This window comes from Athene cunicularia, assembly GCF_003259725.1.
Source record: "Athene cunicularia isolate RWA chromosome 1 unlocalized genomic scaffold, athCun1 chr1_part1, whole genome shotgun sequence".
NCBI lineage: Eukaryota > Metazoa > Chordata > Aves > Strigiformes > Strigidae > Athene > Athene cunicularia.
The window spans coordinates 2134849-2156738 of NW_020799091.1; the positions used below are offsets into that span (position 1 = coordinate 2134849).

At 42.5% G+C, this 21890-nt stretch overlaps 1 protein-coding gene across 3 annotated transcripts in view; it reads right to left on the reverse strand.

The window, feature by feature from the left end:
• GUCY2F (guanylate cyclase 2F, retinal) overlaps positions 1-21890 on the reverse strand; it is a 50965-nt gene that overhangs the window by 13031 nt on the left and 16044 nt on the right. For all 3 annotated transcript variants that reach the window (XR_003399679.1, XM_026861235.1, XM_026861248.1), the window contains exons 9-18: positions 20976-21152; positions 19918-20074; positions 18389-18538; positions 16101-16249; positions 14723-14886; positions 14184-14376; positions 13887-14061; positions 8754-8852; positions 5993-6087; positions 4902-4987 (exon numbers count right to left, since the gene is read on the reverse strand). Coding sequence is in view for 2 of the 3 variants with exons in the window: in XM_026861235.1 (XP_026717036.1) it covers positions 4902-4987; positions 5993-6087; positions 8754-8852; positions 13887-14061; positions 14184-14376; positions 14723-14886; positions 16101-16249; positions 18389-18538; positions 19918-20074; positions 20976-21152 (1445 nt within the window). In the remaining variant the exon portion in view is untranslated. The remainder of the gene's footprint in view (positions 1-4901; positions 4988-5992; positions 6088-8753; positions 8853-13886; positions 14062-14183; positions 14377-14722; positions 14887-16100; positions 16250-18388; positions 18539-19917; positions 20075-20975; positions 21153-21890) is intronic.

The following is a 21890-nucleotide window of genomic DNA, read 5'->3' on the forward strand; positions in this document are numbered from 1 at the left end:
GTGAAAAACTTCAAACAGGAGCCTGAATGGAAATCCTTTCGCTTATCCCCCCAGAGACACATCAGCATCAACAGCAACACTACAGACTCTCTGCTGATCATCTCCCATCCTGCCAGGGTACCTCAACAAGCAACGAGACCTTTGCATTGGGTAGAAAAAGAAGAAGCTATGTTGTCCTGATGGCTGTCTTTTTCCTGTCTCGTAAAAAGATGTTTCTCAGATGGTGTTGGGAGACGGATTCTTTGATTATCCTTCACTGCTTCTCACCCATTTCATCTTGAAACGAGGATTTTGGTGTTTCCTCTAGGGTTGATCCTCATGTATGTGAGGACAGGAGAGCCCAAAAACTTCCTCTATCCCTGGCTGCATCTTCTGTTTTTCGTGATTTCTCACAGTAGGTTGTACTTATGATTGTGGATGCTGGTGGGTTACATGTTCTATCGGTCCTTCTGGACATAAGATCTAAATACAGGAGAAGGGATCTGGGTTTGATGAGAAAAATTCCAAGCTCTTACATGTTCTTGCCCTGGGCACTTAGTTCATGGTTAAAAACCCCTGAGAGTACACACGATCTGTTATCTTTCTTTAATATATTTTTTTTTCCTTCAGTTAACTTTCCATAGCTAATTTAAAAATAGCATTAGAAAGGGAAAATTGAACATTTACAGATAAAACTACCTCCTGGGATAGAGGGCTCCTGCTGCTTGGAAGCACTGTATTCAGTACCAGACCAAAGTATTTCTGAATCAGGATGGTAAAAGAAAGTCAGAAGGCTGAGTATGTTACTCATCTCTCTGGAACTGCAAATGAACATGATCCTGGCTCCTTTTTTTTTGGTTTTGGTTTGGTTTGATGGTTTTGTGTTTGTTTTGTGTTTGTTTTGTTTTGTTTTGCCGAATTTCATTAGTTATTGCATTTTTCCTAGTGATAGATATTTTTGCTGTGCTATGCCAAATGCACCTGTGATTTAGTCCAGGTCAGGCTTATCTTTGCTAGATTTGTATAACCTCATATCTTTTCTGCTGTTTTGGACAAGAGGAGTGCTCCACCAGTACTAACAAGGTGCTGCCTTGTCCCAGAGCATCACAGGATGCCGACTTCCAATATCCCACATTTATAAAGTAGCAACTTTGGGCTTTTTCCATGTCTGCTCTTCAGCCCCAAAATTAGTCTCCTGGCATACACTGAAAGAAACCTCACAGCCTTCCTGTAAACCTGACTGTGAAATCTAAAAAAAAAATAAAATAAATCTATCCTACAGGCAGGCTGCTGCTTGACTGCTCAGCATGCTTGGTTTTGATATCTCACAATTTTGTTACACCTTCTCTATGTCCAGCCTAATCTATTATTTCATGTGGAAGGCTTTTGTGGAAAGTTTTTTTCTTTGCTTTTTGTGGCTATTGCACAATGGAGCCCCAACCCTCAAGATCCTGAGGTGCATCAATATAAATCCTAACAAACTGCAAGGAAGAAGGAGAAATAATATTCATCACAAGGCAAAAATCTGTCACAGAAGGTGTAGAAATTTGCCTTGGAGCAAGGAAAGGACTAAGGAGCCTACTGAACTGCCTTCTCTGTTCTATGTGAATCAAAGTTAAAAATTAAAGCTCCCATGTAAAGCAGGTAAAACTGAGATTTGACCAGATCCCGCAAGAAAGATGTTTTTCTTCAAAATGGGAAATTGTCTGGGGCAGGAGCCAGCACTGCAATCTGGATATTAATTTTGCACTTTCTCCGTGTCCTGGAACTACTACTGAACCTCTACCCTATCTCATCAAAAGAGGATGTTTAAGGGTTTCTTGATTTCCAGTAAGCTTTTTACTTCTGAAAACACTTACACAGACCCTGAGCAGCTTCACATAAGGTTAATTTTAAGAATAACCTTTCAGTTAATTTGATTTTATGCGCGGTTGGAAGAATAGTAAGGGTGGTAAGAAGCATATCAGGTCTTTTAATTGATCTACCTTTCTTCTTAATTAAAATGTTTTGCGTCCTGTGTGAGCCATGTCACCCACAGCACCTGGGTTTCAAGAGTAAAGCACATTTATCTTAATGTCCTTATAACCATCGATGTATGAAAGTCTAGCGCAGACAATGGAAATCAACGTGAATGTTCCAACTAATGCCTCCAATAAGTCTGTAATTGGGATTAAACAGAGAGGTTGATGCCTATCAATTAAATCCAAATTATGCAGGTGCAACAGTTGTTCCTTTGTTAGTCATTTTGTGGTGGCTTGAGATTTATTGCTGGATAATCAGATGTATTCTCTAAGCAATTCCAGCAGCTTCACGGGGAAGGAGTGAGCGAGCGGCTGCGTGGTGCTCAGTTTCCTGCTGAGCTTAAACCACTACATTTTCACATTCCTCCAACTGCTGTATGACGATCTATGCTGACAGAAAGACTGTAAAAGAACAGTGAAGATCAGGACCTTTGGGCAAGAGCAGAAGACCAACTCCCTCTCTGCAGTGCTGTTGGTGGGTTCTTCTGAGGTTACACAAGGATGCTCAAGAACCCCTGATCCTGGGTACATGGGAAAGTTTTTTGCTTCCTCTTACTGTCCCCCTGGACCTGATGTATTTTCTGTCATTTACAATTCATATTTAGAAACAGCTCAGGCCTGTGCAAGTCTGACTTTGGCACACATGATCAGAGATCAGGCTCTTTGAGGATTATGGGAAGAGCCTTAACAGTCAACAGAGGCCTAACGCATGTCTTTAAGATGATAAAACCAGGATGAGAAGAACCTACTCTCAAGGTAGAAGTGTTGGTGCTTCTTTGGTTGCCTGGCAAGCAAACCCAACTTTGCTAACCTGGCAAAGTTCCTCCAAGTTTCATATTTGGTAATATTTGGTCATATTTGGTATTTTCATCATTTTCATCATTGGTATCAACACACATTTCTCAATAGCTCATTTCCATCAGGTATTAACAATACTGCAATTAACAATGCATCTGGGAAAACATAAGCCAGGACCGTAGCATAGGCTGGGATCTACATGGCTGGGGGAGCAGCTCTGTGGAAAGGGACCTGCGGGTCCTGGTGGACAATGAACAGGGTACTGCAGCAGCAAAAAAAAAAGCCAACAGGATGCTGGGCTGCATCAACAAGGGCATCATCATCATTGGACATAAAGAAGTCATTATCTCACTCTACTCAGTGCTTGTCAGGCCACACCTGGAACACTGTGTTCAGTTTTGGTCCCCACTATACAAAAAAAGGTGTGGACAGGCTGGAAAGGGTCCAGAAAAGGGTCACAAAGATAATCAAGGGCTTGGGAAGCCTGTCATGTGAGGAAAGGCTGAGAGAACTGGGTTTGTTCAGCCTTGAGAAGGGAAGGCTTAGGGGAGACCTTATCACCATGCTGCAGTATTCAGAAGGTGCCCACAAAGAAGATGGACACTCCCTTTTTACAAAGAGTCACAGGGAAAAGAAGAGGGGCAATGGGTACAAGTTACTCCTGGGGAGATACCAATTGGACATGAGTAAAATTTTTTTACAGTGAGAACAATCAGCCAGTGGAATAATCTCCCCAGAGAAGTGGTGGATTCCCCACCATTGGACACTTCAACTGGGCAGGGTGCTGGGCCTTCTTTTCTAGACCGTGCTTTTACCAGAAGGATTGGATCAGAAATGTTAGACCAGACTATCCTTGAAGTTCCTTCCAACCTGGTTTGCTATGATTCTATGAATAAAATACCTCCAAGCCTAAGAAATACCGTCTCTCAAAATTATCTTCCAATAACTTTCTATCTTCCACCCTGATTGACACCCAAATAACTTAAAAGTTACGGCCCAAAATACTGCTAATTCCACGCTACTCCAAGTAAGCTCTGGGAGGGCTATGAGCACATGGACTGCCCTGTACGCAGCTGCCCAGTAATGGTTAACTATTAGCTGCAAAGGGCGCTAAAACCATCTTCATTTTACTAAGAGGAAATGAAGCAAAACTTAGGAGAAGATTGCTTAAGGGAAGTCAGAGTCAAAATAAAAACATTTCCTGTTGGCTGTCAGACAGCTAACTCTGAGCTAGTCACTGCAGGAGCTCTTTACAGTCAACAAAACAGGTATCTTGCAAGGGTGATTCATCTAATACAGATGTCCAAGCAGGCCGGTCAAATCAGACCCCGAGCATATATTTCTCTTTGTTGACTATAAAGGGAGTCAAGGCTGACTAGCTTTAATATGGGTGACTACACTGTTCTTGTCAAGCAAATCCCACTCCTGGTTTTACGTCCTGACCACAACATCCTTTCCAGGCATACAGCACGTGACAGCCGAGCAGGGAGTACTCGTTTGCGAAGTCAGGCATTGCGAAGCTACACAGTGGCTCAATGAATTTCAAGTGCTCAGTCTTTGCTCACCACCGCCTGTATGGGGGGGCAACGTCGTTAAGTCTTTGATTACCTAATGGTGCCATATTTTTACAACACAAAGTCTTATTGGTCTGTTAGAATGAGCAGTGCTACAGGGAAGAAACGTGTTTATATGGTGAATGTGGCTGGTGTTTTCTTCAGGAGTTTGATGGAAGGAGGGAAGCATCTGAGTGTCACCCATAATGACACTAGAGTTATGGAAGCGTCCCCACCTGTGTGTCTCCCTTATGCACACAGAGTAGGAAGGAGACTCAGGTAGGAACTCCCTGGTGCTCCATATCCAAGGGACTATGTGGGGTGGAAGCAGCAAGTTTCCATGCCACTTCTTGGGAACTGTGATTAAAGAGAGGATTTGAAGAAACTGCATCACTTCTGAGTCCCAGTACTATGCCTGAAAATGTAGGTGACCTAAGTAAAATTATGTGGACATGGCAAACAGATGCCATGGCAAGACAGCTATTCAACCTGTGAACTCCAACAAGGACCTTTCAATGAGCGTATGGAACAGTGGTGAAGTCACACTTACCCTGGCTTTATTTCAGGAGGTTTAGGTAAGGGCTTCAGAAAGCCTTTTTTCCCAACTAGCCAATATGTCTCTTCTACTCCTTTACCCTGAAATAAAAACAAAAATCCAGATGAAGTGCAGCTTTCTGACCACCCTCTGCTCAATACATGACTTCCTCACTGCGTTTCTGAGGAAATCTTGGGCTCTCCTTCACTGTGGTTCAGGGATGATTTGAATTTCACTATCCTAAAAGAAGAGCCATTGTTCAAACTGCCATCTACAAATGACCCTCTTTTATCTGGGCCATTGAAACTACACAGCTTAACAGAAATGAAAAATTACAGGATCTCTAATCATCTTATGTGTCAGCACTAACATCATTAATTGAGAGATTTTACAGCTGTTTCTGGGATGAGTATTAGAACGATAACTTCCTCTCCTACCACTGATGATTTAGCTTTTAAGGTGAGATGCACCTGGTGAAATATAGACATCTGTACCAGAGTCAATCACCCTTGACTGGAGAAGTGAAAGAAAACAGACACTTCTAGGGCAACATTCATCTTCACATAAACTGGACGCTGAAAGTAAGTCAGGTTAATAATATCCTAAAGTGCCAATTCATCTTTACTAACTATATGAAGGTTTCTTTCCATTACTAAACCTGCAATAATTACTTCAGACCTCCACTTGCAGACATATGAACTTGGATGAGATGATTTCAATTTTCCTGAGAGATTGTTGAGGGACCTGGGGCTGTGTTCAGGCCTCTTACTGTAGGTGTTTAAGGCAAGTAAGGCTCCTACTTCTGTCTATTGAGCATGTCAGGAGAGAAGTGATGTTTTGAATTAGTTAGTGTTGCCCTGTTTAGACACCGTGAAAAGTAGCGGCTCCTGCCAAGGGTGGACTAAATAGACTCCTGGTTAAATAGATCTGTCACATACAGCTGATTGCTCGATCCTGTGGTCCTTCAGGAATTACCTCATGTACTGAAACAACTGATGGGGACAGTTTGAGAAGGATCCCACAGAAGAGTGGAGGATAAAGGCCAAACAAGAGTTTAATATGAAAATTCCCCTCTGAAGCATTTCACACAGACCTGGCCTTCTTACCTTCAGTTCTGTTTTTCCCCTAAGTACAATTTCATAGCCTTCATTTAGTCTCCGAAGCGTATCCACTGTACTTTGGCTGACATGAATTCTATAAGCTGGGAACAGAAAGCAAAACAGCTGGATCACTATACTGCACACACATTGCAAATTCCCCACTGCTTCATACTGGCAAGGAAAAAATGCTCCAAGTCCTGCAGGCAGGCAGCTGGTGTAGCTGTGCGGCGCTCCTCTACGTAGAGTTTGATGCTGATGAGTACATCCTTCCAGGTAGGCTGTAATGAGCACAGGGTGAGAGGAGATCTACACTGGGGACCTCCTGGAGAAGGATATCAAACACACCAAGTGTACAAGTCCATCTCTTAATAAAGATGGTAAATGGTAAATGGTAAATGGTATTTGGAATCAAAAATACTGGTTTTATCTATTGCCACAGCATAGCTAGGGAGAAAGAAAGAAAAGAAAAATAACCAACTGTCCTGCTCCAGACACCCAACGTCATTTGAAAGTTGGAATGAAGAGCAGAGAGATGGAGCTTGCAAGGGACATAATGAAAATGTGACTGTGCATCTAGCTCCACCTGGGGTTTTCAGTAATCTGTTCCATCCAGAGCTGCCGTTAACAGCCTATGAAAAAAACGGGCAAAGGTGGAGGTGGGTCTCTTCTCCCCTGTAATAATAGGACAAGAAGAGATGGCCTCAAGTTGAGCCAGGGGAAGTTTAGATTGGGTATTAGGAAAAATTTCTTCACCTAAATGGCTGTCAAGCGCTGGAACAGGCTGCCCAGGCAAAGGGCTGAATCACCATCCCTGGGGGTATTTAACAGACGTGTGGATGTGGTGCTTAGGGACGTGGTGGACTTGGCACTGTTAGGTTAACCAGTGGACTCAATGATCTCAAAGGTCTTTTCCAGTCTAAACAATTCTATGATTCTGTCTTTATTAAATTCCCATCTCCCTCAGTTTGTTTTACAGCCATTGCTGGAACTCACTGAAATTTGTTGGTTTTTTTTTTTTCTGCTGGTGTGAACAAGCCAGGGAATGTTTCTAAAATATTTTCCCCCAAAATAGTTTTTCTTTGTTGCTGTTCTTGTTGAACTTTTACTTCAAATGTGTCAGTCATATTCCCTTCCCCCTTGAAGGATGGGGGATGAACCGTTTAATTTCTTTTTTTTTTTTTTTTTTTTTTTTTTTTTTTCCAGAATAATCAGAAAGAAGAACATCAGTTCAAATATGCAGAGGAAGACCACATAGCTTTGAGCTACATTTCCTGCGATTCTAACGTACAATTTTCCTATTACTGTGTATCTATATACATCTCTATTAATGTATAATGATGCTGTTGTATCTGCAGTGCTCCTGCTGCTCCAGTCTCAGTGGGGCTTCGCACTTCCAAGGATCTAAACCTTGAGATTCTTCAAATATCTGTCTTGCCATTAGAAATTTTCCGTCAAAGTATCTCCTCCATTTCACTGCTTTCCAAATGCAATGCATGCTTCTTAAAATAAGCCAGCCATAATCAAAAGAAAGGTAATTTTCCTTAATTAATGATTAGACTGATTGTTAGTCATAATTCGTCTAATCAAAATCGCTGGAGCTAGAAATGTGAGGATTGTATGAAAGAATTAAAAAGTTCCAATGTGGCATATATACTGCATCATAGTTCTAGCCTGGCAAGACCTCAAGATTTTAATATTAAATATCACAGACCTCAGGTAGCTTGTAAACTAGCCATAATAGGTGATCTCTTAGAGCTGTTGAAAATTTCAAAAGAGAGATCAAGGTTTAAAATGTAGGACATGTTGCCTTTGGAAGCCAACTTGAACTGACAGCCTGAACATCAAAAAGCAAATTCAAAACACAGCCAGGGCTCTGACGCTGCCATCCCTAGATGTCAGCTGTGTCATCCACAGTTCAACCACTATGGCTTTTATATCCACATCTTAACCAAGGACAGCAACAAACAGCAGATCTGTGTACACATAGGACTGAAAAGCAGTAAATGTTTCTTCCCCACCAGCTCTTTTTACACGTCTAGAAGTCTCCAGGCATGGGACAATAAGAACCAGCTGAGAGATGGCACTGTGTTATCTGCTGCAGATATTGGCTCTGTGCATGTAGGCTGCGCTGTTATAACTGGAAGCCTCAGGAAAATGAAGGCAAGACCTTGAGGGAAAAATAGCATACCCATCAAGAAAAACACCAAGAAAACCCAAAGAGGAAAGGAAGTTTAAGGATTTTGTTACGACCTGCCAACGTTTGTTCATGGAGTTGTCACTGCTGACAAATGAAACCGTCATAAAGGATGCAGGACATTGTTGCATGTGGTCTACTTTTCTCTCTGTCCAGCATGATGGAAGCAGTGCTCACATGGACTTCAACCCTTGCCTTGTACTGACCGTGACAGGTAAGTCCATTATTTTACTGTGCAGCATTGAATTAAGGGTTCTCAGCGCTGACTGAAAGCAAGATCCAACACATGTAGGAGAAACTGAGGGCAAGATTCGTGTTGAATTTTGTTGGTGGGATCTGAGGACCATAGCTAGACATCAGAGTCTTCAAGGCTGACCTATGATGGCAAAGTTGATGCCTCCCCCCTCCAGGCTGCTTTGAATTTTATCATTTGACTTGCCCCTTTCTTCTGAGCTGATTTAGTTCACAGAATCACGGAATGTTGCAACGCTCATAACTAAAGATGAGCGTTTCTTCATCTCTCTTGAGAAGTTGGCTTGCCCGCCCACCCCAGGGGCTGTCCCAAATACTCACGCAGGCCTGTGGACTCCATTCGTGACGCCGTGTTCACTGTGTCTCCGAAGAGGCAGTACCGTGGCATGGTAAGCCCCACCACGCCTGCCACGCAAGGCCCTGAAAGACACATCATCTCCATCACCCAGATGGTACTGCACGCACCAGGGGGCTCGCACAAACAAATCTCGTCCTCTCCTCTGACATTCAAAAACCACTTGGGAACACAGAAGAAGGCTTTCTAAAGATCTCATTGGCCTCGTTACTTGCTACAAGTGATCAAAAGTAAAGCATTGCTCTGGACTGCACGTGCTTTATGCCTGAGAAAGATCTTGTGTGGTGGGACCTCAGTTCACCATCATCTGGGAGAAATTTGGTTTGGAGTTCATGATAGCTCAAAGACTATTGCAATCTCATTTTAAAAAGACCTCCTTCTCCATCTGAGAAAACTGAAGTTCAGATCCTGTGACATGACTTTTGTCCCAGTGAAACAGGATTGAAAATCAGCCTTGGAAGCCTGGGGATGTTGGCAACATGCTGGACCACCCTGTGTCCCCTCCTTGGAAAGGAAGACATCATTAGCTTGCCTGTCTAGCCAAAAACTGTTTATTTTTCCTCTTTCTCATTCTTTAGACGAGGTCCACGCCCTTCTGAAGTAGCTCCCAATGAACCAGTGCCAAGTTCTCAGGGAGAGGTATGTGTGCAGGATTCACATGAACATGCACACACGCAGAGATGAACCGTGTGACAGCCAGACAGCACAGATAATTGTCATCTGGGGCACTTGGCTTAGCTAATGTTTGAACTGTGCTATGAAGATGCTAAATTTCATCACCCACAATTTAACAGGCTTGTAAATTTAATGAAGAAAAAAAAAAAAGAAAAAAAAAATTAAAAAAAAAAAAAAAAGAAGGAAAAAAAAAGAAAAAAAAGAGCTTATGCTCTCAGTAATGTAAGGAGGTGTGGGGCTTCCTGCAGGGAAAAGACAGGCCTCTCTGTATTTTCCATTGGATGCATTTATGTCATATGGCTTTTCACGCTCCGCCTGCCTTTCCAGTTTCACGATCCTTCATGGGTTAAGATTTAGCAAGACCAACATCTAGGAAATCTCCCATGCAAAGTTACAAAAGATATGAACACAGTACATCATCAACAGTATCTGAAATGATGCTATAGATAAGGGTTTTCATAATATAAAAAGTTGTAGGTTAAAATGCTGTGTTTTAAATAATAGTTGTAGTAGTAATAATAATAATTTTATCTTAATTTAAAAGTGAACAGTTACTTGTTTTAGGACAATATAATTTTACTCTGCTATTAGCCTTCTTAGTTGCAAAAAAATGATTCTTCATATAGTTTTCAGATATGACTTAAGGCCAGTGAAATTCCATAGCTGAAAGCTGTGGGGAATTTTGCAAGAACCCCTCTTGCTGTGACCTCTGAAATGCTGTTGCTGCAGAGTCAAAGTAACAGGATTTAAATATAATTTACAGAGGATGCAAACCGAGAGGTAAACCAGATTTTAACTCCTGCCTGATGAAGCATCGCTTGCTTAAAGATTAAAAAAGACAAAAGAGGAAGAATGGTTCATACTGAAAATGTTACAAGGACTTAAACAGTATCTCTGGATCGAACACAGCGTGCAGGGACTGCTGGAGATCACAAGAACGTGATTTAATTTATTTTTCTTTACTGCCAATGTGTCGTGCAACCTTGGATAAGACACTGCTCCTCAGAATCTCTTCTAAGTTAACTCCCATCCTTATCGCTACTCACTAATTTGGTTCAAGCTCTTCAGAAGAGGATCTAATATCCACTAGAGGAAATTTTTTCAGGATCTAGTCTTCTACAGCACAACTGTAAAGACACTGTTGGTACTACTGGGTCAGGGACCTAATGTTTACCTAACTGGTCCTGAATGTGTGCACGCTAATGTGACATATGCATAAAGATGAGTCATCTTGGAGACTTTTTAATTCATGCTTCAGTAAGAGCTCTCCCTGAGAAAACACTACCTCACATAATATCACCCCTCTTTATCTTGTGGTGATGACATGACAGCAGCACTCGGAAATCTTGGTGAGGATCAAAGCTCCTTCTGTAATAGGTATTGCCAGGACACAGAAAAAGTGGGTCTTGTCAAAAAAACGGCCCTCACTGAGGAGGGTTTGACAGGTATAGGCAGCTGCCCTCCTGCTGTAGCTGGTGAAGGCCAAGTCAATGCAGCCAACTGAGCCATGAGAGTGTTTCCACTTCTGCACCTGAACACTCTCCAGGGTCCTCTTGCGTGTCCACCAGATCTCCACTGACCACAAAATGAGTGCAGGCTTCCTAACACTCCTGGAAACACCTCCCAGTAGGTGCCTAAATTTAGGTTTCCTACTCAGTCAGTGCAATCATCCAATCCTTTCCGCAAAGTTCACAACCTAGGGTAGGCAAGGCTTTTAGGGTGAGGTACTATCTTTCCAGAGTACTGCTTTTAAGCCTGTCCTCCTGCTGCAGAAAGTTAACGGTTCAAAACCAACCCTACAATGTAAGCATGCCCAAAGGATTTCTCCATGTTAAAAGCATCCAAGAGTTAATTCACCCGCTGACTTCGCTGCCTGTGTGTGTTCCCCTTTGTCTAGACAGCTTCAGCAAAGGGCTAACAAAAACTTCCAGCAATAAATGTCCCACAGTAACAACTTTCAGAGGAAACCAGATACCCTGCGATAAGAACGTTATAGCCTAGTTGTTTAATTATAAAGGTTCGCTGGTTTGTTTTGAAATGGCTCTTTGCCAGGGCTTGCAGGGTCACTTAATGAGCCGCGCTGGCTAAGACTCGACAACAACCATCAGTGGTGCCACAAAGGTTAATAAGCTTGTTCAAAGTGCGGGGCTGCCTGCCAGAGAGCCTGACAGACAAACAGATCCTCCTCGGCCTTTGTGGAAAATCTCATCTCCTCACCACTGCTCTCCTGACTGTTCAGCTCCAGCCCAGACACAGACGGCATGGAAACAGCTGAGTCAGCTGAATTTTTCTGGACGTGCAGTCAAACCAAGAGAGGAGAGCCAAGACTCCAGGGTGCACTTAAAGCAGGGGGAAAACTGCAGGCGAAACACTGGGCTTCCTGTGCTCTTCGCCTCGCCCATGAACTGTCACAACCAGGCCATGGGCCCGGGCCAGCAGAAGTTCCCAGAGGTGCAGCTCGCTGTTGGGATTGGAGGCACGCGGGCAGCCCATACCCAAATGGCATTTACTGCTTTTTCAGAGAGGGGCTCATGAGCCCCTCCTGGCACCAGTTTCCAGAGTGAGGTTGGCCCACAAAGCTGGTGGTCACACCCATTCTCCATCCTTTCCAGGATGGTGAAAGTGTCAGTCACACCCTCCTCTCCCCCAAGGGCTTCCTTGATGTTTTCATGATGCTGGTGATTCCCTCTTCACGCTTCTTCCCTCAGGAGAAACAGGGTCGAGGGTTAACCAAACTCTGCTGTCAGCTCAGTGGCTCAGAGAGCTGGTTTGCTTTGGAGCACGCGTTTCTCACTGCTCCCATAACGGTACGACATTGCCAGATCCACGCAAAACAAGATCTGTCTCCTGCTTCTTCAGAAAGAAAACAGCAATTCCTCCCCCTCTTCCTCTCACACCCTACACAACAGCTCAGAGCAACACCACTTTCCAGGTACCCAGAGTTCATAAAAACAGGAAAAAAATATAACTACCCCCCACAAACACCACCTAGGGATAGATTTTTTGGCCGGGTGCATGGAAGATGCATTACAGAACTGCTGTCAACAGGCAGTAGCAGATGTTGCACACTGAATTCCTCTATTTTCATGTTGAAAATGTGCTGGTGGTGCACCAGAGACTCCTGCTCTGGGCAAGACAAGTTGGGGTCATAGTCTCATCTAATTTCTACCAGAGTATAAAACCCGCAGTGCTCCTGCAATCATTCTTTAACACTTCAGACTTCTGTTAAGGGCCAGCTAAGGCTCCTGAACCACAAAGAAAACAGAAGGGAGATGAATTTTTAGAGAGAACCCCAAAAGAAAAAGCTATATGTTTGAGAAGATATGAATTATTGATTTTAGCACTGTTCAAGTCACAGCTCTGTTCTTGGGATAATCTGGGTGAGATACTTCCTTTTCTCTGCTCTTTTTTTTTTTTTTTTTTTTTTTTTTTTTTTTTTTTTTCCCAGTGTGTACAACACGGAGTGGGATATTGACTTCTGTAAAAGACTTGAATGCCAAAGCTGCAAAAATGTGGGCATTATCAGATAGGCAGAGGGATAAACCTCCCTGTAATACTGGGTCAGACTTCTGGACAATCTTATTCCCCGTTTCTTTTCCCACAATGGGCAGTCTGTGGTACTTGAGAGGAAGATGCAAGAAGCCTGGAGACAAACAGCTGGGAAAAATTTATTAATGGATGACTGTGGTATAAAATGATGAAGGTTTATATCGCTTCTAAAAATCCTGATTCTATGATAACCACAGGTGTCTTTTCTCCATTGAAAATACTTTTGCTTATATGACTGGAGTCCTGCTGTTTGGTGGGTTTTTTTGTTTGTTTTGGAGTTTAATTATGCTTTGTACATAAAAAAAGAACTTCCTCATCTTTTACACAAACCGCTCTTCTGTTAATTGAATAGATTATGACTTCTACATTAAAGATTATTTACTTTATAACTTTTTCCTAATAGCTTATCACATATTCTTCCAGTTATGTCCTACCTGCAAGAAATCTCCCCAAATTTTTCTTTCTTACGCTCTATATGCCTGTTTTTCTGTCTTTTTTTTTTTTTTTTTTTTTTTTTTTTTTTTTTTTTTTTTTCAGAACAGAATTACAAAGACATCACTGGATGTCTCCATATCACATCAGTGAAGATATTACGGCACATCAAAGAGCCAGCCTTACAACAAAACCCTTGTGACTAACATATCTGATGTAGTTCCTGACTGTGACAGAATATGCAATTTCTTCCCCAAATGATACTGAGACATTTTCCCCTTTGGGGTTTGTGTTTCCACTTTAATGCCCTTGTTGCTATGGAAGATTTTAAAGCATCTTCTAAGGGTGTTTGTTTTGGGGCAGGCAGGGAAAAAACGTTCAAAGATGGAAATACAATTGCAAAGTTCTTTGATGTTCAGGTGCAGGCGAGTGCCACTGCCTACCTGTGTGCAGCCCGATTCGTATCCTGAGGGGGATGTCTGGCATGTGTCTCATTTTGAACGATCCCACTGAGCTGAGAATGTCCAGGGACATGTTGGCTATCTCAGCTGCATGCTTGTTTCCATTCCTTTTTGGGAGACCTGAGGCAACCATGTAGGCATCACCAATTGTCTCCACCTAGCAAATGCCATTACAATAAAAAAATAAATGAATCACTTGAAATAGATGAAGAGATGCAGAATAAAATTTGAAAGAGTGACCCACAGACATTTTGATCCTCATGGCCAGGTACTCCTCACCTTGTAAACATCATGGTTTCCCAGAACAGCATCAAACAGCGTGTAAAGGTCATTCAGAAGGTCAACTACTTCAATGGGTTCACTGAGGGCTGAAATGGTTGTGAAGCCCACGATGTCACTGAAGTAGATGGTGACCTGGTCAAAATACTCTGGCTCCACAGTGCCACCGGTCTTGAGGGCTTCCGCCACTGATCTGAAATGACAACGCAAGCAAAGATGACAGGGCACAAACACTTTTGTAGGACATGCCCAAGAGCCTAGACATCCTTGTCGTACTGCACTCAAAAGGTTTTCCACTAAACAGAAGGTTCTATATAGCTGTAACGAGCACTGATTAAAGTTTCTTACTTTGATTGGAAGGTGCTTGCCAGAATTGGAAGTCAGTTATGCAATCTTGCTCACTTCTGGGGAACTCTTTTGTCCAGTCTAGCTATGGTTTTTGGGTTTTGGTGTTGGTTTGGGTTTTTTTGTTTGTTTTTTGGTGTTTTTTTGTTTTTGGTTTGTTTTTTTTTTTTACCATCTAAAGTACCAGTACTTACGGGGGAAGCATTTGTGACAGTAGTTTTTCTGTCTTCTGCTTTTCAACCTCTAGCTCTTCGGTCCGCTCCCTGATTAAATCTTCCAAGTTGCTCGAATACTGTTCAAGCATCCTGAGCATCGAGTCAATTATATTGGTCTTTTTCCCTTTGTTGATGGTTTTGAACTGGAAAAATCAAACTGGAGAGTTATGTCTCCATCTCATTACACCATTGTAGCACTCTAAGTTTGGAAAGGAACAAAAAGCAAGCACTTAAAGGCGTGATGCTAAAGACTGGCTTCGTCAGCAGCAGGAGTTCAACGATAGAGGAAAAAGGCAAACTAGAGGATGAATTTCCATCAGTAACTACAGAAGCTGACCAGAAGTATGTTGCTCCTCCATGAACATTCAGTGAGTGTTGAGTGAAACACCACCTTGCATGAGATGACAACACAGATGTGAGTTGTTACAGAGTCTTATCATGCTGCAAATTTGCACCCTTATTTAAGCCATGACTAACCTTCGGGGCAATTTGCAGCCCTTTGCATTCAGAGGTGCAAATTTCAGGGCATTAGCAACACTTAAAACCTGCTTATCTATTACTGGTCTTAAATCCACCTTTGCATGCTGGCATCTATGCATGCTGCCACCTCCCATCCCCAATTCTTCACTGAGTTGTGCTTTTCCTTTTTGACCTGAAGCTGAGCCTCTGGACCATTTGGATAATCTGGGTCTTCAGAAGCTGCCCTAGTCTCAACAGTGGAGTTACACGGGTGTAAAGTTATTCACAGTTTCACAGAACCAAAATGTAAAAATTATGGATATTGGTTTACCTAGTTTGACATTTTAAGAACATAGGAACAGTACTGCTGAATCAGACAAGGGGTTTATTTTGCCGGTACCTGTCCATAAGACCAGCCAATAGTTGGTGTCTGGGAAATCTGTTCAAACAGAGCTCAGTTAAGGTTATATTTCCCTGGGATATGCTCTCAGCCTTCACTGATCTGCAGTTCAAAGACCTCCTATGCCAAACACTTTGCGTTTAAAAGCCTTTGGTGAATTTTCCTTTTAAACTAATCACCTGTTAAATATTTTAGAAGATCAAAAAACATATTGGTCTGAGGGTGCTCTCATAATTTACAGACCTTTGATCTCCATGAGACCATCTACACTGCAAATGTGAAGACACCAAGCCTATGTCCAGCCTGCTTCACACCCTGCGTGGTGCTGCCATGCCACCACAAACCATAAAATAAACCAATAACAAAGGCAAGACTAGAGCTCTGGGATTTCTTCAATCATTATTTAAGGGGTCACTTAAAGAAATAAAAAAAAATAATAATAATACACTCTCCTGACAAGTACAAAAAAGGATTGCACCTGCTGCTCTATTCACCAACCTTATGAAATACTTCCTCAAAGGTTGGACGTCGTTCGGGAGCTTCACCCCAGCATTGCTTCATTACCTGGATGCACTCCAGGGGGGCCAACTCAGGGGCTATGCTTGGGCGACACAAGGGAGGGGGCTTCTTCACTTTCTTTATAATTTCTGTGACAAAGAGAAGAGTGGGAAGCATGTTATGAGATGGAGGGTCTTGGTGGAGGCACAGACATGGACCTTTTCACCTGTCCCTTGCTCACTTGTTCAGCCATCACTGTTAATCCTCACTGCCCAACGGCTGTGTCAAGTGAAGCTGAGGGTTTCTGCTTTCCTCTGCTGGGAGTCTCTTGGAGGATTTAAAAGATAAGAGAATCATCTGCTTTCTTGCCCCTGGAGAATCGAGTTATGAGCAATAAAGCAGCTGGACGGAGGAAAGTTTTGTGACAGATGGATGTAGGGGCCTGCAGTCCTGTATTTAATGAAATTGCCTCTGACTCTCTCCATTAGGATGTTCAGTTGTCTAAGAGAGCAGAGGGTTAGGACCAAGCCCAAACAGGAAGGATACCAGCCTCTGACGCTTCACCGTTAACTGGGAACCAGTATGTAGGAGGTTGATGGGAATGGAGACAGTGGTAAGTATTTCAAGGGAGAGAATTTGGGTTCAAAACAATGTCTGGGAAATTACTCCCTATCCAGAGGTGAAATAAGACTAATAAGGAGATGGGCTTGGGCTTTCAGACCCTGACAAGTCATTCCTTGAATGTGCAGTTTTTAGATAAAACAGCGCTACAGAAAAAAAGGAGAGGAGATGCAGATTTTGCTGGCAGCTGAAGCACAGGGGAGTTTAATGTCTGAACCCAACCCTGACTTCACTTTAGGTATTTCTTAGTAAGAATATCTTGAGAAAATGTGTTTTTTGTAAGGTAGAACTGTATCTTCCTGCTTAAAAGAAAAAAAAAATCCAACCTCAAAGTGTTTGTATTTGAAGGTTTAATTTTGTGTAGAGCGGAGCAGTCAAACAGAGTGAAAACCAGCCTCTTTCTGGCAGGAGCCCTGCATTTCCACAGCTGTTACTGTGAGTACCCAAAGCTTCTCAGTGTTGACAGCCTACTTCAAAGCTCTTTGGCTTCTCCCACCGGTCTCCACCAAATGAACTAACAAAGCACCTGGCCCAAATATTTCCAGGGGCAGCCAAGGGGAAATGCCTTTCCCAAACAGTTTTAAAGTTCACGCCATGAGTGATAGCTCCTTGAGGATTAGGACGTAATAAGCAGAAATTCATCATTTTATCAGGTTAGGAAACTGGAGTGCACTACGTGCAACACTTATTGGAGGTTCCCTATGGGGACTAGGTGGGGGGATACCTGTTAATTGCATCATAGGCTACATCATAGGTCCAGCTCTTAATTACAGAGCACGTTATATCATAATCATCATTGTCATTGCATTGTTGAAGCATCTTGGGGTGCAGCAAGGTCAGGGCCCCATTTTTCCAGGCGCTGAACAGGCAGATACTGAATGGCCACACCCTCCTTGGTCAGTGTCCAGCTGAAAACGTGTTGAAAATGGGCTTTGACTGAAATCAGCTCTTTTTTGATTGTTCTCACTCCCTCCCGGTTCAAGTGTTTGTGACCTGACCTTGGTTGCAGTGTGTTTGCTCTACCTATGCATGGACAACAGAGTTTAGACTAATGAGAGTTGCACTATGAGCAGTTCCCAAGTTCACCTATTTGCTGTTTCTGTTACAAGACGCCTTATATATGTCAGCAGGGTCATGATGTATCACTTTGACCTTTGCTGAAGAGAGGAATTCTTTAAAAGGGAAAGAAATTAAGGAAAAATAGGTGAGCAGTTAGAAAAACCAGGATTATAGCCAGGGGTCCAGTTCAAAAACCTCAACCCCCCCATGACACAAAAAAAGGAGCCCATGAGTAGGAAGCAAAGGAGTTTCCAAGCTATGGGAAATCAGATTTCACCCCATACCGTGATGAAAAGTCAAAGTTTTGACAGGGAACTGAGGGTGCTGCAGGGGTCTGACTGGTGGCCAGCTCTGAAGCATTTTGGGTGGTACCCAGAGCCCCAACCTCATTGACAGCAATGATGAGTCACGTACCATGGCTGAGATCAGGACTACACGTTCTGATGTTTATTATGGAAGTTTTGTTGAAAACAGCCTCTAGTCACTGAGAAAGGTCAGGAGACTGGGACATTATTTCCATACTAACGTTTTACGCAAGGGGCTTGGCCAGACTTTTGGCCAGAGAACTCGGTGTAAAGCCTTAAAAATGTACTGAAATAGTTTCCTACCTTCAGCTGAGAGTTCTGACATGCAGTATGGTGGACCTCGAACGATCACTTCTTGTAGGATGATTGCAAAGCTGTAAATGTCCCCTTTGAACGTGCCCTTTCTGCACATGTCGGGGTCCCTCAGTAACTCAGGAGCTGTCCAAAGCAATTCTAAAAAGAACCAAGAGCATCGTGTTTCTTACGCTTGAGCTCAGACTGTTTTGCAAAGTGCTTAAATGAACATTTCACTTCAGTGATTTGACGAAATGTTGAAACATAATTATTTAACGTATCAAGTATTTTATTTCTTGTGATGTATTAAAATTATTAAACTTGCATCCTGATAAAAAAAATAAATTAATTTTCCACATTTCACTCTACCTTTTAAAAAAATTTTGCTATACCAACAATTTGCATGCTAAAACACCAACCTTGAACATCTACGTAAAAAGTCTTCTCACCATTGCCAAAAATATTAACACCTTTTTTTTTGTTTGTTTGAAAATATCACTCAGTCAAAATATTGGCACTGAAGAGCAGATTTCTTGTTACTGTCGTTGCCCTTTTACAAAGCAACAGTTAATAAAATATATTCTGTAGTTCTTCTTAGATGAAAGCAGTTTCTGTAAACACAGTTTCTGGCAGTTTGAAGTACGATCAGTCTTTATAATCCGATAGTTCAAGTGACGAAAGACACAATTGTAAAACGTACCTAGCCTCATCAAGAAATGAATCTTCTTCAAATTGGCAAATTGTTGCCCTGGTAACCGTGCATTCTGAATAATGGGAATAAGGAACATTGCAGCTACCACAAGGTATAACAGTTTTTGTCGGAGAGGAGAAGAAGGTTTTCTGGCAATTGCCCTATATGACACATGGAAAATGTGTAGGAAACAAATCCTGTGACAGAGGGTTCAAAACACTACATACTACTTGAAACCAGGTTTCAGAAATAAACTGGGATGCCAGAGGAACCCCAAGGCAATGGCCAGATGAAAGAAATCCTGTCAAAGTCTCCAAACCTGGTCCCATGAGATGCTGTCCCTAAATGATGGAAATGTCGTGTGGCAGCCTTTTGTGACTGGCATGTAGAGGATCTATTTCAAAGAGACCTGTATCTTCTCGTGTTTCAGACTCTTCAGTTTTACAAAACAAGGCTCTTTGCATTTGGGTTAACCGAAAAATTCAAAGACAAGGTTGGGGCTAAGGATGTGAAGCTAGTTACACCGGTCACAGAAATTCAGAATTAACCAGATTTTAGGGGCACTTAAATCCTTCTCCAACTACGGCAAGCTTAAGTTACATCACTGCTGACAATAAAATCATTTTTCCTTACCATGGTGCTCTGCTATTTACTTCACTTTCAGGAAGCCTGAAAAAAATTTGCTTAGCCTTTCCTGTAACAGCACATTGTATAGAGGTAACTAGATGTCATGAGACTGAGCACATAAATTCTTACGTGGCCACTGGCCTGCAATTGCATTAGGACAAGCATCTATTAAATCAATGGACAAATATTATTTTAAAAAATATTTCCTTATGGCACCTACCTTCTGGGGGTGGTTGAATATACGGGCATTTCTGTGCTTCTAAGAGCTCATTATAACCATAGTCGGTGATCTTCAGCACAAACCGGCCATCCACGACACAGTTACGAGACTTGAGACGTCCATGGGCAAAATCTCGGTAATGCAAATACCTAATTCCCTGTAAACCACAGAAAAGATTGAGGCTTTTCCTTAAGAATTATATCATCTATCAGCATTCAGAGACACCGAGCCAAACTGTCACCTTGGATGGCATCAAATACAGCACTGACTATGCCAAATGCAGGGCTGGTCAGCCCAAGAAACTGTGGGAAAAGTTCAGAAATGGATTGGGAATGAGAATTGGGCTATCTGCACCCTAAAGTAGTACTGGAAAGGATTGGCAGCTTTAGGAAGAGTCAGAAGCCTCCCTCTGTAGCCCTAGGACTCACTGGGCTGTAGGCACAAGAAGGTGGACACGAGTGGTACCCAATGGTTAGGTCAAGGGAAGCCATTAAGAGATGGATGCCCTTACCCAGCTCCCTCAGGGAGGATCAGAAGATGGATCATGGCTGTAAGAATTGTTCTGGCATCTACCCTCTGTAGGTCACCTGTCCCAGATGGGTAGATGACCATTAGGAATTGAAAACACATGGGATGTGACTGGAAGTGTGCGAACACTCATCTAAAGAGACCATAAGTGTAGGCATCCTATGCCAGAGGATGGCTACGGCTTGGTTCTATGCTGGATGCATTTCTGATTTATGACAAGAAAGGGCCTTTGGAAAGTACAAATTTGTGACCAGATTCATTGTTCTAGGTGATCAGTTCTAGCCTGATATGTAGTTTTAACCTCTCATCCTGCTCCGTGGATGTAGTCTTATTACCCCAAATAGTGCTTCTCTCAGATGGTGACAAAACAAGAATAAGAGACCTCTACTAAAGACCCCATATATCAGTACTATTAAATTCACACTGGTTTTCCCTGTATTACTATAACAATCCCGAAGTCCTGGATGAAATAGCTATGTCAATATAAAAGTCACATGCCGGTCACGCCTCAGCAGGAGCAATGGATTTACTTTAATTAGATCCATCACGAGAGAGGACTTGAACATCCAATCCAGTTTCATATCTTCGTTTCTCAGCAAGTCCTCCAGGCTTCCTCGGGAGCAGTACTCCGTCGCTATGGCAAAGATGCCACAGTCAGAGAAAAAGCCCAGGAACAGATTCACATTTTCATGACGCAGATCTTTCATCTGAAACAAGACAGTGAATCACAGCGAGACCAAGTCAGCCAGACATCTGCTCAGCAGCTTCTTTATATCATTAGATGTCCTTATTCTGCACTCCCAGTCTTTCACACAAGGATGGGGAAGCAAACAACCTCTGTGCTCCTTACTTTCAGCTATTCTACACTCTTTTAAAGCTTTGCTTTTCTTAATCTATCCGTTAAGACAAAGAAAGCAAGATAGCAAAAGCAAACTGAACAGAAATTTGTTTTTCTTTAGACGAGCTGGATTGGATCTTTCACTAGGACAAAATAGCTTCAGTGGGGTAAATTGAGTTCAACATGTGGAGTCTTGCTCCAGCTCTGGTCTGATCTGGAAAGCAATACCATGCCTGGAGGATCCAAAGTCATCTATCAATGATGCCTTTGGAGACATGCCCTGGTAAATTTGTTATATTTATATGCATAAAAATGCCACTCCTATGTTAGCAGCAGCTGCCAGCAACTAATGGCCTTGAATATGGAAAATAAATGTGTTTACTTGTCATTTAGTTATAATATAAAAATGAAGACTAAAAGTAAACTTCTAGCAGGCCTCTTGGCTGGAGACACAAAGCAAATCCCAGAGAAATGCACAACCATGTCTGTGCCATACTGTCAACAAATAACACATGAAAACAGCTACCAGCGCACAATCCTGCCCTGACACAGGCTGGGCTCATTTCCTCCAAACCACTCCGCCTTCGCAGACAAGGTCACTTAGAGG